This window comes from Lepidochelys kempii, chromosome 4 (assembly GCF_965140285.1).
Source record: "Lepidochelys kempii isolate rLepKem1 chromosome 4, rLepKem1.hap1, whole genome shotgun sequence".
Classification (NCBI taxonomy): domain Eukaryota; kingdom Metazoa; phylum Chordata; order Testudines; family Cheloniidae; genus Lepidochelys; species Lepidochelys kempii.
The window spans coordinates 128,913,201-128,931,503 of record NC_136383.1 but is presented as its reverse complement, the minus strand read 5'-3'; the positions used below and the strand labels follow the sequence as shown (position 1 = coordinate 128,931,503).

The following is an 18,303-nucleotide window of genomic DNA, read 5'->3' as shown; positions in this document are numbered from 1 at the left end:
CGTTATGAAGGTTAAAGAAGCCAAAAGACTGTGGTTTACCATGGCTGCCTGCAAGCCAAATTCTGCTGCCCGGCCCTGTGTGAGTGATCTCTCACACCAAACCGGCATACCCTCAAGAGGCAAAATGCAACCTTGTAATGAAAGCACATGTGCTATGTGATAACAGCAAGGCTTACTGTAAAAGAGTGTACCCATTGTTCTGTAAAATGTGTCTTTTTAACTACCACTGTCCCTTTTTTTCGCCTCCGCCAGCTGCATATGTTTCTCCTTCCCAGAGGCTAGCAAAGATTAGAAGGCGAAAAAAACGCACTCGTGATGAAATGTTCTCTGACCTCAAGCTGTCCTCCCACACTGACAGAGCACAGCAAAATACATGGAGGCAGACAATCTCAGAGTGCAGGAAAACACAACATGACCGCGAGGAAAGGTGATGGGCTGAAGATGGTAGGTGGCGTCAGCTTGCTGAAAGAAGGCAGGAGTCAATGCTTCAGGCTGCTGGAGAATCAAACTCGTATGTTCCAGCGTATGATTGAGCTGCAGGAAAGGCAGCAGAAGCACAGACTGCCGCTATAGCCCCTGTGTAACCAACCGCCCTCCTCCACAAGTTCCATAGCCTCCTCACCCAGACGCCCAAGAATGCGGTGGGGGGGCCCTCTGGCCACGCAGCCACTCCACCCCAGAGGATTGCCCAAGCAACAGAAGGCTGGGATTCAATAAGTTTTTTAAAGTGTTAAACTTTTAAAGTGCTGTGTGGCCTTGTCCTTCCCTTCTCCAGCACCACACCCAGTGCTTCCCTCCTCCACCACCCCTCCCGGGCTACCTTGGCAGTTATCCCCCTATTTGTGTGATGAATAAATAAAGAATGCATGAATGTGAAGCAACAATGACTTCATTGCCTCTGCAAGCAGTGATCGAAGCGGGGAGGGGAGGGTGCTTAGCTTACAGGAAAGTAGAGTGAAACTGGGGGGGTTCCATCAAGGAGAAACAAACAGAAGTGTCATACAGTACCCTGGCCAGTCATGAAACTGGTTTTCAAAGCTTCTCTGATGCGCACCGCACAATCCTGTATTCTTCTAACTATCCTGGTGTCTGGCTGCGCATAATCAGCTGCCAGGCTATTTGCCTCAACCTCCCACCCCGCCATAAACGTCTTCCCCTTACTCTCACAGATATTGTGGAACACACAGCAAGCAGCAATAACAACGGGAATATTGGTTTCGCTGAGGTCTAACCTAGTCAGTAAACTGCACCAGTGCACTTTTAAATGCTCAAATGCACCTTCTACCACCATTCTGCACTTGCTCAGCCTATAGTTGAACAGCTCCTGACTACTGTCCAGAGTACCTGTGTACGGCTTCATGAGCCATGGCATTAAGGGGTTGGCTGAGTCCCCAAGGGTAACTGTAGGGATTTCAACATCCCCAACGGTTATTTTCTGGTCTGGGAATAAAGTCCCTTGCTGCAGCTTTTGAAACAGACCAGAGTTCCTGAAGATGCGAGCATCATGTACCTTTCCTGGCCATCCCACGTTGATGTTGGTGAAATGTCCCTTGTGATCCACCAGTGTGTGCAGCACCATTGAAAAGTACCCCTTTCGGTTTATGTACTTGCTGCCTTGGTGCTCCGGTACCAGGATAGGGATATGGGTTCCGTCTATAGCCCCACCACAGTTAGGGAATCCCATTGCAGCAAAGCCATCCACTATGACGCCCATTTCCCAGGGTCACTACTCTTGTTATCAGCAGATTTTTGATTGCATTGGCTACTTGCATCACAGCAGCCCCCACAGTAGATTTGCCCACTCCAAATTGATTCCCAACTGACCGATAGCTGTCTGGTGTTGCAAGCTTCCACAGGGCTATTGACACTTGCTTGTGAACTGTGGGGGCTACTCTCATCTTGGTATTCTTGTGCCTCAGGGCAGGGGAAAGCAAGTCACAAAGTTCCATGAAAGTTCACTTAAGCATGTGAAAGTATCACAGCCACTAGGAATCATCCCAGACCCGCAATGCTATGCGGTCCCACCACTCTGTGCTTGTTTCCTGGGGCCCAGAATCGGTGTTCCACGCCATGAACGGTGCAGTATGACTGCTGGCCGTTGTCGTCTCCTGCGTGCTTATTAGAAGACGGTGCAGTAGGACTGCGGGCAGGACTGAATCGCCATGAGACTAAACTTAAAAGGGAAATGACCTGGCTGAGTCACTCCCTTGTTTGCCCAGGCACCCCTGACCGACCTCACTGAGGTTGGCTAAAAGAGCACCCTGGAGTACAGCGATGATGGCTACCAGTCATACTGCACTGTCTGCTGCCAAAAGGTAATGAGCTGCTGCTGTGTAGCAATACAGTACCATATCTGCCAGCATGCAGGAGACATACGGTGACGCTGAGCGGGCTCTATGCTTGTCGTGGTATGGTGTCTGCACGGGTAACCCAGGAAAAAAGGTGCAAAACGATTGTCTGCCATTCTTTTCACGGAGGGAGGGAAGGAAGGGGGTGCCTGACAATATGTACCCAGAACCACCCGCGACAATGTTTTTGCCCCATTAGGCATTGGGATTTCTACCCAGAATTCAAATGGGCAGCGAAGACTGCAGGAACTGTGGGATAGCTACCCACAGTACAACACTCCGGAAGTCGACGGTTGCCTCGGTACCGTGGATGCACTCTGCTGACTAAAGGCACTTAGAGCATTTTTATGGGGACACACACAATCGACTATATAAAAACGCTTTCTACAAAACCAACTTCTATAAATTCAACCTAATTTCGTAGTGTAGATATAGCCTAAGAACGGCCATACTCGGTCAGACCAAAGGTCCATCTAGCTCAGTATCCTGTCTTCCGACAGTGGCCAATGCCAGATGCCCCAGAGGAAATGAACAGAACAGGTAATCATCAAATGATCCATCCCCTGTTGCCCATTTCCAGCTTCTGGCAAACAGAGGCTAGGGACACCATTCTAGCATCTTCCTGGCTAATAGCCATTGATGGACCTATCTTCCGTGAACTTATCTAGTTCTTTTTTGAACCCTTTTATAGTCTTGGCCTTCACAACATTCTCTGGCAAAGAGTTCCACAGGTTGACTGTGCGTTGTGTGAAGAAATACTTCCTTTTGTTTGTTTTAAACCTGCTAAATTGTTCTTCTTGCAAAGATACCAGTGCTGTGCCGTCTTTACAGCTATTGTTGGATTTAGGCAAGCTAGAACAGGCTAGCCCGTTTGCTGTGTAGGCATATCCTTCATTTCCAAATGAATGAATGCTTTTGCTCTGCTATGTTGTTTTTAAACAATTGCTTTCTTATGAGACATTTTCTGACATCCAAATTTGTTTCCATGCTTTGCTCAAGTTATTTGCAAATTTACTCAGTCTGTGCTGCAGTATTACTTGCATGCGACCTAGTGGGTTATTTGTTTTTGAAAACCATATGAGGGTTGTTGGGGTTTTTTTTGGTTAGGGTATACAAATCATATGAACTTCAAATAGGAAGATTGGTGAAAACATAAATCAATCTTAACAGTGACTGTAACTTATTTTGCTTCCAAGTGACCTCTTGAAATGATTAGAAGTTACATCATGGCATATGAAACAAGTTTCTGAGATCCAACTACAAACTTACAGCTCTTCTAGAGCTGCCCAGTTAAATGATACAATGCAAAATGTAAACACTATGATTTATTGAAGATAATGTAATCTGAAGTCAGAAAATATAGTTAGGCATATTTATAGCAGCTTTATTTCTGACTTCGAATGTTTCTGTGATTGGCAGATCCTTAGTAATTATCAGCACTTTGGATGGACGAATTGCTGCTCTTGACCCTGAGAATAGTGGCAGAAAGCAATGGGATCTGGATGTGGGATCTGGTTCTCTTGTGTCATCCAGCCTCAGTAAACCAGAGGTAAGACTTTTATATCTGTTACCTGATTTTTGTTTGTTTCTTAGGCTTTGTGTGCACTAAACTTTTTTTTTCTCAAGATTGCCCACAGTTTGCTACCACAGAGGTAGCTCCACCATGGCAATAGTGGGAATTTTTAAAGGAGGGAGAAAATTAGTATAAACATAGCTCTTCAGATATATTGTATGGCATGATATCTATAGGAATTGTATGCAGTTTTCAGTTATGTATAGTTCAAAGTGGTCCATGGATCTACGTAAAAAGAAAAAGATAATTTTGCTCATTGTAACAAATGATGTATTCTTTTCTGTTGGGAGCAGCAGAGGAAGTCCTTTTTTCTCTAAGACACCATGTGATCTTTTGTGCACATGCTACATAACACAGTCTATTCTGTCAGCAGGCTGGCCTAGTAATAAAGTGGAGCATTAAAGGTGACCTGCAGATGGAGGGAAGGGTTTTTACCCTCTCTTGCTGTTTTAATACTGATTAATTGGCAAAAAAAACTATAGTAAAACTTTTTGTTCTTTAATAGTGTTAAATGGAACCTGATGGGTGAGAGAGAGTGGGCTGTAGAAGGAGGTGAAGAACTTGTACGTTTCAGGAACTGTGGTGTTGGCAGAGTAAAAGTATGTTGTTGGGGTGTATTGGGATATTGCTGAAAGAAGGCAGAGTTAATGGTGCACAGGCAGCATGAATTGTGCATTTCTTGGTTTTCAGAAGTTTGAGTTTGGCTCAACTCAGTGTTCTGCAAGGAGACAACATCCACCAACCAATCTTAACTCTACATTAATGGAATTTCTTGCTGTGGAATTTCCTTTTAGAACAGGAAAAGATGTGGTGTTGGTACATGTTAGTAGTCCTTTAAGCAGTTGTACTTTTCATGTTCTGCAATTTGCATACTGAGCCAAATCAGTCCATAGCCAGCATTTCCTATGTCATGGTGTATTCCTTGCTCTCCCACAAACTTCTGTAACCTTGTGATCCAGGATTTGCCCAGAATTCACACACTGGCAACCCTGGCAAGCGCACATGTCTTTTCCCTCAGTGGTCAAGGTACCTGTGCTGTCAGTTCCAAACCTCTGTGGCATGTCTCTTTGTAAATACCACATTAATCTGCCATGAGATCAAGAAGTAGACACTTGCCCCCCACAAGCCTCCACCCACTATTCTCCCAGGAGCTAGTAAAATACAGATTTTCTCAAACAACCTACCACCCACCTTTATTTTCCCAACCCCTCACTCCTTCCCACCCTCCACAAAATTCCTCTGTCTCCGGCTCCTCCCCATCTGGTATAACAAATTTTTTTTGTCAGACTGGCTGCTGACTATTCTGCTATGCTTACAGAAATCTCTCATAAAATAAAAACATGTTGTAACAGAGACAAGTTGTAACAGAGACAACTTGTAGCAAGCAACAGGAGTTATTAAATTTTTGTTGCATAGGTGTACAAAGGTTCAGCCTAGAAATGACAGTGGCAGAGTATTCGCCGGGGCAATGGCGTTGACACATTCCCTTAAATTGCCCAGGCAAGGATAAAATGGGGCTTTTCTGTTTTGGTGCATGTGCACTGTAATCCTTCCAGACTGCACATCTGCACAATGTGAATATGTTCTTAAACGCTATTCACAGTTTGGATCCCCCAAAGACTAAGTAGGTGCCCTGCGCTACCTTGGGTGAACATTGACTAATTAGGATCATTTTGACCCACAGCAAGAATTTCATCTCTAACTCTGCAAGGGGAAAAAAACAAATGCCACCACGTTTAAAAGCTTTTTGCTAAAAGGCTATTTTTTTTTTCAGGGCTTATATCTCTAGAACCCTGACTCAGTGACCCAAATTTGGGTTATTAACCCTACTCTGCACTCCCATGAGGTATTGCCAATTTCAAGAAAATCTATACAAGTATGCAGATTTTAGAACACTTAGAAGCACCGTCCTTTTAAAGAGGAAGGATAGAGATATGATGGAGGGAAAAGGGCTCCTCTCAACTGAGGCCTTGGTCTACGCTAGGAAATTATTGACAAATCCTCATTTCTGAACAATGCAGTTAAGCCAACCTAACCCCCGGTGTAGACAGCATTCGGGAGAATTCTCCTGTCGACCTAGCTAACGCCTCTTGGGGAGTTGGATTACCTACGATGACAGGAGAAGACCTCCTGTTGGCATAGGTAGTGTCTTCACTGAAGCATCACAGCATTGTAAATGTAGACAAGCCCTTAATAAGACCACCCCAAGGAGAAATACAACTGGAAATAATAGCCCTGAGACATGTGAACTGCTCCATTCATCTCAGGGGGTGTTCTCATCCCCCTTAGAGTGCTTTGGAGACTGTGGTATACATGAAGTATACCCATTCTTAACTAGTCACCCAGAGAGGCAGGACTTGCCCAGATTCTGCCTCACATGGAAGGCAGGGACGAGGATGTCAGACTGTCCCAAAAGGGCAAGCTGTCCCAGAACCTGGCTCTCATGAGGGGGATAGGTGGGAGATCCAACCCCTGTAGATGGGAGCAGCGAGAGTGGCTCAGACAGCACCCAGAAGGGCAAGGCCCCCCATATCCTAGATCATGAGAGAGCAGTAAGGGGGGCTTAGACCCACCTAGAGGGTCAAGAGTCCTCCCGGATCTGTGCATATACCCAGGAAGGGAGAATGTGGGGCTGAAAGATGTCCCTGCCCCTCTATTCTCCCCAGTTCCCCCTGCAACTCACCCCCACATCCCCCTTCCCCTTCCTACTGTCCCACCCCTCCAGTCCCCCAAGCCTCCCTCACCTGAGCCCCCAACCTCCATGCCCATTTATTCCCCTCTCTGCGGCCCCAAACCCCTTCCAGGAAGCATTCACATATCTATTTTTTTCCCCAAAGAGTTTGATTACATCTCCTCCTTCCCCCAAATAAATTACTACCCATGACTCTCAAATTGTTGCAACCTCAGGCCACACTCTCAAAACTTTTTTTAACTTAGGTGGGACTTGTGATTAACTTTACCATGGGGTAGGTCAACTGAAGGGTGAGTCCACAGCCATCAGTCTCAACAAGGTATGTGAGTCATCCAGTCATTAGTATCTCTCATTGTAGCAGTACAAGGCAGCAGGAGGAAACTGATTTTATCGGGAGTCCTGTAACTCGGGATTCCCTTGGTCAAATGACCCCAAATCTGGATCACCCATGAGGCACATCAAATTCCAAAGCAATAGGAGTAATTGTTTGGTTTTTAGAACACGTGCAAGAATTGCGCTTTAAAGCATATAAAATGGTGGGAATGGAAACCCTCTAGCTGTTTTTCTGTATTGGCCATGCACACTGTAAAAAAATGTACGTTTTCTTTACCATTATGAGTTTGGGTCCCCCAAAGATTTAGTGGGTGCCATACGCTACCTTGAGACCATTTTGACTTGCATTACATCAGTAGACTTACCTCTAGCTCTGTGCAACGCTCCCAGAAACCTTTTAAGGAATGGCTGTTTTTCAGGACTTGTATCTCCATGTTCCCTAGCTCAACTGACTTCAGATTTGAGTCGCTAACCCTATACTGCACCATCCGAGGCACACCAAATTTCATATGAATCCAACTAAGCAAAGGTTTAAGTAGAAGCTGTGATGTAATCTGAACTGTAATAGTGCTGTCATACCACTATAATAAAAGAGGCTTAAAGGGTTTAGGGGGGAGAAATTCTCCTTGTTTTTACGCAAGGAGTTCAGGGCTTCGCCAGCTATCATACTCTTGGAAACTAGATGATTAATGTGATTTTGATATCGCAAGAGTCAAGGAATGAAAGCTGAGCAGCTAAGGCTATGTCTACATTATAAGTCACTTCAGTATGACTTACGTCGCTCGGGGTGAACAATCCATGCCTCTGAGCGACATAAGTTATACCGACCTCAGCACCAGTTGTAGATGGTGCTGTGTTGGTGGGAGAGCTTCTCCGACCGACATAACTTCTCTTACTCTGCAAGAGTCAGTAGCTAAGTTGACGGGAGAGCTCTCTCCCATTAGCTTAGAGCAGGGGTGGGCAAACATTTTGGCCCGAGGGCCGCATCGGGGTGCGAAACTATATGGAGGGCCAGGTGGGGAAGGCTGTGCACATGTCCCCAAACAGCCTGGCCCCCGCCCCGTATCCTCCACTTTCCACCCCCCACCCCGCCCCGGGCTTCTTGTCCCCTGACCGCCCCCTCCTGGTACCCCTGCCCCAACTGTCCCCTGGGACCCAACGCCCATCTAACCCCGTCCCCTGCCCCCCACCCCGAACCTCTGCCCTATCCAACTGTCCCCTGTTCCCCGTCCCCTGACCGCCCCCCAGGACCCTCTGCCCCTTATCCAACCCCCCAGCCCCTTTACCATGCTGCTCAGAGCAGCATGTCTGGCAGCCACCCCCGCCCAGAGCACTGCCTGCGTGGTGGCATGACTGCAGGGGAGGGGGGACAGCAGGGGAGGGACCAGGGGCTAGCCTCCCTGGCCAGGAGCTCAGAGGCCGGGCAAGACAGTACTGCAGGTAGTTTGCCCACCTCTGGCTTAGAGCGTCTTCACCAGAAACGATACAACGGTGTGGTTGCATCAGGGCAGCTGCACTGGTGTAAGTGATGTAGGGTAGAGATAGCCTAAGAGGGCAAATCATTGTTATTCAGACTGTTTGAACTTGAGTTTGTGTTTTTACTGTTTGATTTAAATGGTGAACACTTTGGAGCAAGATAGTCTTTGTTAAAGACTCAGCTCTGCCTCTCTAGTTAAGCTGTGAAAGCTAACAATATGCATCCTCTGAGATATACCACAAGTCTCCCAGCAAAATAAAGGAACACAAGCGTTGATATTCTTGGTATTTCTACGATAAAAAAACAGAACCAAACCATTTATTTTTAAAGAGAAACAGTCTTCTTTAGGTCTCTCTACATCTTAAAGAAGTTCTCAAAAAAAAAAAAGGCGTAGTGGGATTCTTATTGTAAATCGTTTCAGATCAGAGTGGAAGGAGCAGCAAGATTTCAGAGAGCACTAAACATCCATTCTGCTTATGAGTAAGACAGGTTCTTACTCATTTTTTACTGCTATCCAATAAAATGTTTTGTTTCTAGGTGGTCCTTTGAAGAAGTGATGTACTAATATTCATTCTTTAACCTGTTTTGCTGGTAAATCCAGATGTTTCATAGATTCGTAGATATTAAGGTTAGAAGGGACCATTATAATCATCTAGTCTGACATCCTGCACAACGCAGGCCACAGAATCTCACCCACCCACTCCTATGAAAAACCTCTCACCTATGTCTGAGCTATTGAAGTCCTCAAATCGTGATTTAAAGACTTCAAGGAGCAGAGACTCCTCCAGCAAGTGACCCATGCCCCATGCTACAGAGGAAGACGAAAAACCTCCAGGACCTCTTCCAATCTGCCCTGGAGGAAAATTCCTTCCTGACCCCAGATATGGCGATCAGCTAAATCCTGAGCATATGGGCAAGATTCACCAGTCAGATACCCAGGAAAAAAATTTCTGTAGTAACTCAGATAATTCTTTCCTGGGTATCTGGCTGGTGAATCTTGTAGGTTGATTGCATGACAGATATTTCTGCCATGTGCAATATCTTTGGGGACCATATTGTATTAAATTTATGAAAGGTGATCTATCACTGTGTGCCAGGGATTGTAAGCAGCTCCTGGTGGGAAGGTCACCACAGCTTCTCCAGGAATTAAAAACAGTGGAGGGTGTTTAAGGAGAATCACTCAGGTTAACAACGCCTCCAGAGAGGTATCACTCCCAGGGAGGTTTGCATATACTGGTTCAACTGGGTTTTCCAGAGACCAGCAGACAAAGTGAGGACTTCTGGCATAAAGAGGCTAGGTTTGAGTTGACGCGGGGCCTTGTTTCTGATCCATCAAATGTACAGTACCTTCTGTCCAAAAGAGCCACCCAACTCTCATGGAAGGGTTGCAAAGACTTTTGGCCTACTAGGGCCTCATAAGACTGATGCATGACTCCTGGTATGGTTAGTGTTTAAATTTTGGTTTGTATTGTTTTCTCTGTAATGTTTTTACCTTAAGAATAAATGTATTTTGCTATGTGAAGGCTGGCTGGTAACTGGTATATGCTGTTGTAGCGCCTGGAGACAGGTTAATCGCAGGTGCTAGACCCCTGCTGGGGAGATCACTGTGAGACACAGAGGGTCTGAAAGCCTAAACCCCCAATCTGGAGGTAGAGAGATATGGGTACCCTTAAGGAAGACCAAGTGGTAGGAGGTTGGGGGCAGGGGGTCAAAGGTGCAGTTAACCTTGAAACTGTGACGGGTTCTTACTGACTTCAAATGCCAGATACCTAAAGTATTAATTGACTATCTGAATTTTATTGCACCAGATGAGCTGTATGTGCTGACTACTGTCAACAGGGCTGCTGCACTTTAATTGCATCTATGGAACTTCTGAATTTTTATGAAGTCAGTATTCCACAACAAAACAACTAATAAGTTAAGATGCCCAGGCCTTAAAAAATTGGCTTACTTACCATCTTGTATCTTGTCCCCTTTCCAATGCTGATATGATTTTTAGCAGCTAAAATAGCACAAAGTTTGTGCTTGAAAGACATGATGATAGGTGTCATGATTTTTAAGGTCCAACATTTAGTTCCCTTCCAGAACTAGAAATTAATTCATTATACCATGGAGTACGTCAAAATATCCTACTTGAAAATGATTTAATTCTCTTGCTTATCTGCCAAGATAGATTATCAAACTTTTGTATTTCTTTTGCTGAATTAAGGACATTTACTGACCGGTACAATACAGATGAGATCATAAATCTCTCCCCAAAATATCAGTAATGTCAACAACTGCTGAAGAAATAGAAAATCCTAAATGGGGTCTTGGTAGGTAAAACTCTTCATCTTACTTTTTAGAGACCTTTAAGGTTGTGACATACCTTGCAAATATAGGACTTTCAGAGTTTAAAGATAACATTTATTTTTTTTAAAACCAAAACTTTAATTTCTAGTTTCAGAGAATGGCAGTTGGTGCTAAATGCCCCAAATAAGTAACACAGCGAGACATTTAAGGACACCAGTGACTTCAAGACTGGTCTGGTTCCCACTGAAATTAATATAAGCCTCTCTTTTTCAGTCAATTACTTTGGATTCTAAAAATTCCTTGGGTAAAATCCTGGCCCCAATGAAGATGTTGTTAAAACTTCCATTGACTTTAATGGGACTAAGATTTCACTCTGGAAGTTTTTTCTATCTCTGTGTTTCCAGAGAAGGTAATCTCCTAATAAACTGTTACTTTTAAATAAACACTTTCTGATCATCTTTTCACGGTTAGTTCTTGGTTTTTTCATTGTTTCTCTTCTGAGACTCCTTTGATAGAAGATGATTAGAGTAGCTTAATCTAGAAGGTAATACTGTATGTGTATTACACTTTGCAATAGTATGAGTGCCAATAGCTAGGCAAGCTATATACTATATTAACCTAAAACTTCTTGCATGAAACGTCAGGGGTGAAACTGCCCTTGAAAGGATTATATGAATCTTATAAAACTGTTGTGTATTAAAAATAAGGAACTGCTCTCTGTGCTTATTTGATAGATCACTTTCAAATGTGACCTTTGCCTGGCTGATTCTCATGTTTACTATGTCAGGTTAGAGTATGGAGAGGAGCAGTTATTAAGTCTAGTACCTGGTGCAAAAGTCTGGAACTAATAGATTGTTCTGCCGCCCCCTGAGTGAGGAAGTTTGGGTTTTTTAAAGCATCCTGGACAAAGGAAAACTAAATTGCCTTAATAAATTGTTTAACTTCGTCCCAGTGTAGATCCTTAAACTTAAAACATCAACTTTAATACCTGAAAAGGTACTGCAACAAATTATTAAACAGTGTGTAAGCACCTAGAACAGTGGTTTTCAAACTCTTTGGGCTGTGTACCCCTTTCCAAATGTAGTCTACTGCATACCCCCATCTGAGATAGGGTCATAATAGACCTATGATTGCTAAGTCTTACTAAACAAAATGCATTGTCCACCATTAAAGATTTTTCTCAAGTACCCCAGTCTGAAAACCACTGACCTAGAGGATAATAGGGTAATAAGGAATAGTCAACATGGATATATCAAGATTAAATCATGTAAACCAACCTAATTTCCCTGTTTGACACGGTTACTAGTCTAGTAGATAGGGAGAAAGCAGTAGACATGATGTATTGATTTTAGTAAACCCTTTGACACAGTCCTATGTGACATTCTCATAAGCAAACTAGGGAAATCATGTCTAGGTGAACTTACTATAAGACGGGTGTGTAACTGGTTGAAAGACCATACTTGAAGAGGTTCCTGCATGGGTCAGGTCTTGATCCGATACCATTCAATATTTTCATTAACAACTTGGATAATGGAGTGGAGACTGTGCTTATAAAATTTGCTGATGAAACCAAGCTGGGAGAGGTTGCAAGCACTTTGGAGGACAGGATTATAATTCAAAATGACCTTGACAAATTGGAGAATTGATCTGAAATCAACGGATGAAATTCAGTAAAGATAAGTGCAAAGTACTACATTTTAGGGAAGGAAAAATCAAAAGCACAGCTACAAAATGGGGAATAACTGATGGATTAAGCAGTAGTTCTGCGGAAACGGACCTGGTAGAGTGTATAACGATCGACAAATTGAATATGACCCAGCGAGGTGATGCACTTGTAAAAAAGGTTATCATTCTGAGGTGTATTAACAGGAGTGTTGTATGTAAGACATAGGATGTAATTATTCCACTCTGCTTGGCACTGGCAGGGCCCTGTCTGGAATATAGTGTCCAATTCTGGGTGCCACACCTTAGGAAAGATGTGGACAAATTGGATAGAGTCTGGAGGAGAGCTACAAGAATGATAAAAAGTTTTAAAGCCCTGACCTTTGAGTTAAGGTTAAAAAAACCCTGGGTCTTGGAAAGACTGAGGAGGGATCTGATAAGTCTTCAAATAAGTTAAGGACTTTATAAAGAGAATTGTGATCAATTGTTCTTCATGTCCACTGAAGGTAGGACCAGGAGTAATGGACTTAATCTGCAGCAAGGGAGATATTATTAAAAAAAAAAAATTACTCTAAGGGAGGTTGTGGAATTCCCTTTATTGGAGGTTTTTAAGAACAGGTCAGACAAACACCTGTCAGGGATTGTCTAGGTTTACTCGGACCTGCGTCAGCACAGAGGGCTGTTCCTTTCAGCCCTACATTTCTATGATTTCATGAATGTACAAAATTATTGAAGTTAAACTCAAATAGCACACTGGCAAAACTAGCAGACACATCTTCAAACATTTAGTTGTTGAATTGTTCAAATATTTCAGATGCTGTTCTCTATAAAAGTCAGTGTCGTGTTAAAAATATTCCTTGCTTGTGATGTAAATGGCTCAGATTATTAAAACTGAAAGGATGTTAAACTACTTACATTATGCTCCATGTGGATAATTAAAATGAGTGAATTTCACTTAACTCACGTGTTCTAGCATGTTTCAGTTGCAAACGCTTCATGAGAATGGTTTTACATTCAACTTTTTTTAATTAGAATTTTTAAAAGTTTGACCTGTTTCTGTGTCATGTTTTGTAAAACCTACTTTTCATATACTTAAATGTTGAGTCTCTGCAGATTTGACAGTATCACTTCTAGATATTTCTAGCCTAAAGATCCTCACTGAAATTCTGGGTAAAGTGAGGTTTTTTTCAGCTATTCAGACTCATGTCACTGTGTGCAAACAGCCTTCAACAAATGACTATGAGATACATTTGTTTTCAAAAACAGAGCACTTCAGGTTGTCAGTCATGTTGATTGTGAGCATCAGCACTTTACTGTGGTACCTGCTGAATACTAATGCAACCATCAACGTGCATGATTTTGTTTTAGACTGATTTTTATTGTTTTAAAATTCATTGAAGAGAACCTAGAAATGGATTTATTTCAACCAAGCACACAGGAATATCATGCAATAAAGTTATTGTACTGTACAGCCATATAAAGCACAGACTTCCATTCTCTTATCTCGGTTTTTAGCAAAAAGGGAAGAAATAGGGCAAAATAATACAGGTGACTAATTGTCATTAGTGTTGCACTAATTTGTTTTTTATGCATATGTGCATCTTAAAGCCTCTGTGAAGGGATAGAATACATCTACTACACAAGCAGCTCCTACTTGACACTGTGGAATCTGCTTACACTTTGGAGGCCTTGTTGCAGAAGAGCCTGCTGTGATCTTGGTTCTGATTTTGCCAGATAGAATGGCAAGGGTTGCTTCCGCTGGTCTCAGGTATGTGTTGTCCAAAGGCATATAGAGACCGTATACCCCAACAAATGAAGAATAACCCTGAAAAAATTATATTGTAAACAGATGTCCTGGAATTTTGTGACATAATATTATTACAACCATAAATCCTGTTTTTGCATTCAGGTCTTAGGAGGGGGAGATCGGTTGCTCTAAAATATAGGTGGATTAAGAACTTTCGGGGTAATTATACTTGTGCATATCTAATTTGGTGTATTGGTTTTACACCCCAAGTGGCAGTTATTAACAATTGATGCATGAGGTGGTGGTGGAAAGAAACAATGACCTCCTCCTAAAGTTTGTACACAAGAACTTGTGTTTCCAGTTAGGGGGAGGGGGGAAGCATGAAAGCTAATGGAGGGATCATATTGTTGTAGAGGTGATAACATTGCCATACGCAGCCTGCAGAGCTTAATGTGACGTCCCTGACAACTTGAACTCGTGCCTTTTTCTGACTTCTTCCATTTACACGCTGTGGTTAGAGATCATGCCTAAGACTACTGAAACTGAGAAGTTGGAGGAGGAAGAAAGCCATTGGGTTTGCCCAGGTGTCACTGAGAGAGTAATCTGAAGAAAGTTGGATTCCATAGGTATAATGTAGAGAGTAGTTTGGACTGTGGAACCTCTTACTGGTGATGCATGAAAAGAATGGAGCAAGATGGTTAAAAAGCCTGGAGAACATTTTTGAGGTTAACAGTTGGGTAGGGACCCTCTCTTCTTCCAAACTAGTTATGGAAACCAATGGATCTTGAAGAATATGGAAACCCATAATGTTATTTTTTTATAAACCTTTTTGGGGGGTAGAACTATTGTTTAAGCTCTCTACGAGTGAGCATTTAAGGAGTTGTCTTAAATTGGTCCTTGTCCATATTATCTGACCTCTGTCCAATTAAAAGTTTCATTTTGGATAATCAAGGTTCCATTTTGTTTCATATGTTGGGCAAAGGTTAGCTCTTAGTGTACTGTCACTGTAGGTAGTAGAATAATTGGTGATACAGCCTTGGAGAATTAGAACATAGGTTACTATGCTTCAGAATCAGTCATTTTTTGTCACTAAGCCCAAGGCAGAAGTGTATTTTATTCCTACATCAAAATACATAACTTAAGAGAAGTGGAGTCAGCTAGTTTTTCCAGTTTAATGATTAGAGTCATAGAGTTTAAGGCCAGATCATCCAGTCTTACTTCCTGTATGTCACAGGCCACTATGACCATGCAGCACCTGTACCCTAAACCCAACAATCAACATTATTACAGTCCCCAGGAATCTGTACTACTATGTCCCACAGGCAGAGAATAGGAGAGACCAATTTGCACCAGTGCTCGAGGCCCCCGCAATGGCAGGGAAAAGATCAAGTGAGATATATATATATATTTATATTTACATATATCTCCCGCTAATCTTGGTAGGTGGCCTGCACCCTATGCTGCAGAGGAAGTTGAAACCTGCTCCCAGTCATTGCTAATGTGATCTGGGGGGAAATTCCTTTCTGACCCTGCATATTGTGATCAGTTAGATCCTGAACATGTGAGCAAGATCCAGCCAGCCAACCACTTGAGAGAGAATGCTCAGTGCCACCACAGAACACTGGCCCACCCCGTTCACTGTCCCATCTCCAGCCATGGCCATCTCTGCAGCATCAGAGAAAGGAGACCAAACTCCTCCTCCGCTCCCCCCCCCCCCACACCAAAGAATACATTGGAAAGGGTGGGACAGACCCTGAAATATGAGTTTTTAAAACATAAGACATAAACTGGAGGTGAGCCCCAAGGCTGCCAAACCCTGCCCCTACCATCACAAGCAACCCTGTCATACAACTGCACTCAAATTTGTCGAGCTTTCTTAAAATTGTTTGCCCCCCACAACTCCTATTGGGAGGCTGAATCCAATAAACTCTGTATAGGAATGTTTCAAAAATTCTTCTTTTTTGGAGAAGGATGTTTGTCCTCTATTTACAGACTTCTAGCCTTAGTTGGTATATAATGTCTCATAATTTGTGTATGACAGAAGCTGTGCTTCACCTTGTATGTGAAGAGATATTGTCAGGTTTTACAGATACTAAATTTGACCAACTCTCACCATTCCACACAGAAAGATCCCTTCATGTTTGTTGTTAAATATCCTTTATTAGCATTATGAGAGCTCTGAAATTAGAACAGTAGTCTCTGTCATAGTTGTTGGAGCTCAGACACTCAAAACACAACAAATCAGCTTGGTTTTTGCTCACTTATCATTTATTTTGCTTTCAGCCCATAAGCATAAGAATGCCTGTGTTGGGTTCTAAGCATTATTGACAGATAATTAAAAATATAATCTGGCTAAGAGGAAAAACAAAAGCAGCCAATCAACCACCTCTCTTTGGCACAAAAGAAGCTAGTCTATAAAACCAAAATATCACTACCTCGGTGTTTTGTTCTACTGATGTCACATGCAGATCTGTACTTGGGAGCTCAGAAATGTTGAGTTCTGGTTATATTGTTGCTTGATTTGATTATTATTATTTTGCAGGGCTGTTTGCAAAGTAAAGATCTGGGTCGTCAGAACTGGGTCCTTTATCTTATTTTTCTTTCTAAAACATACATCACCCAAGGACACTGTACATAAAATAGCAGTTTAAAATAAAAAAATCTGGGGCACTGCTCCCTGCGATACTAGAGGGTGCATGGAAATAGACATTAATGGCTCCAAACAGAGAGGAAATAAACATTTTTGAAAATAACTACAGGGTGTTTTGACAGTTGGGGAAGGAAAACTACACGTTTAGGTACTACAACTTAAGTCCCTGCACCTGCCCTGAACCAACTTGAAATTGAGGAATAACCAGATGGGCTGAAAGATGATCCAGTACTTATGTTGGTACTTTATACCAGCATTAAGATCTTAAAGTGCAAGTCATCTTATTGGTGGCTTCCGCAGATTCTTGTACATCTACCTGTGCTGTATTAAGAAGCATATCCATTTTGCATTGCTGCTTTTGAGTCAATTTCTAGAGAAATACTGGGAATTGATTACAACTTACCTTGGGGGTTATGTAGGCATTTCTGATGGAAAGTTTGTATAATGAAGACTCCTATGATGCTAAGGAACTTGTATCACAAAACCTGCTTCTGACAGGAAAGGGGAGACTTCCTAGATAATATGGGGCATATAACAATCTAAGACATTGTACCTTCAGTGTCAAGAGCAGTGCATAGTGCAGGGATTCTCAAACTGGGGGTTGGGACCCCTGAGGGGGTTGCGAGGTTATTACATGGGGGGTCGTGAGCTGTCAGCCTCCACTCCAAACCCTGCTTTTTCTCCAGCATTTATAATGGTGTTAAATATATTAAAAAGTGTTTTTCCATGTACAAAGGGGGTCGTACTCATAGGCTTGGTATGTGAAAGGGGTCACCAGTACAAAAGTTTGAGAACCACTGGCATAGTGACACCTAAATTCCATATCTGCCTGTCATTCAGCTATGCATGTTGTATGTACAAAGTCTGCCTGAAAACATCTTTAAAATATTTGTTCTGCCTCATTAGCATAACCTTTGTCTTGTCTGTTGTCAGCCAGTTGTCCTCTTTTAAAAAGAAATAGAATCTATCAGGTGCAAGGTGACCTAATGGTTTGATGATAAAGTGTACTGAGAATGTACTGGCAAAGTGTACTGAGAATACTTGGATCCCTAGTTCCTGATTGGCCTTGTACATTTTATAGGAGGCAGAAGGATATTTGATGCAAATTTCTTAATGTGTTACAGGCAGGAAAATATGAAACAATGGTGGTGTAATCAGCTCCACTCAGTGGGAAATTTGTCCCTAGTACAGATACGTTCACAGAGAATGCACTTGGCAAAATAGCGTGCAGCAAATGAATGTCAGGATAGACCTGAACTTCTGATTGGACTTAGTCCTGCAAAGTGCTGAGCACATCCAGGACTTGCTCAACACTTTGCAGTGTCGGGCCCATTATGAAGTAGGCCTTACAATGCTAGAAGGTATATAGTAGTGGTACCGGAAGAGCCCTCAATGCCCACTATACTGTAACTCATATCAGGCCATATCACACTTACTACTCCCAATACACTGTTATCATAATAGGTATCCAAAAAGTATCTTGTAAGGTATCCTATGTAAACTGGTGATGCATTGGTCATTGCATGATG

General features: G+C 42.7%; 1 protein-coding gene across 2 annotated transcripts in view; it reads left to right on the top strand.

Annotated features, from left to right (window-relative positions):
• EIF2AK3 (eukaryotic translation initiation factor 2 alpha kinase 3) overlaps positions 1-18,303 on the top strand; it is a 73,251-nt gene that overhangs the window by 8,979 nt on the left and 45,969 nt on the right. For both annotated transcript variants that reach the window (XM_073342906.1, XM_073342905.1), the window contains exon 2: positions 3,768-3,897. In XM_073342906.1, coding sequence (XP_073199007.1) covers positions 3,768-3,897 — 130 coding nt within the window. The remainder of the gene's footprint in view (positions 1-3,767; positions 3,898-18,303) is intronic.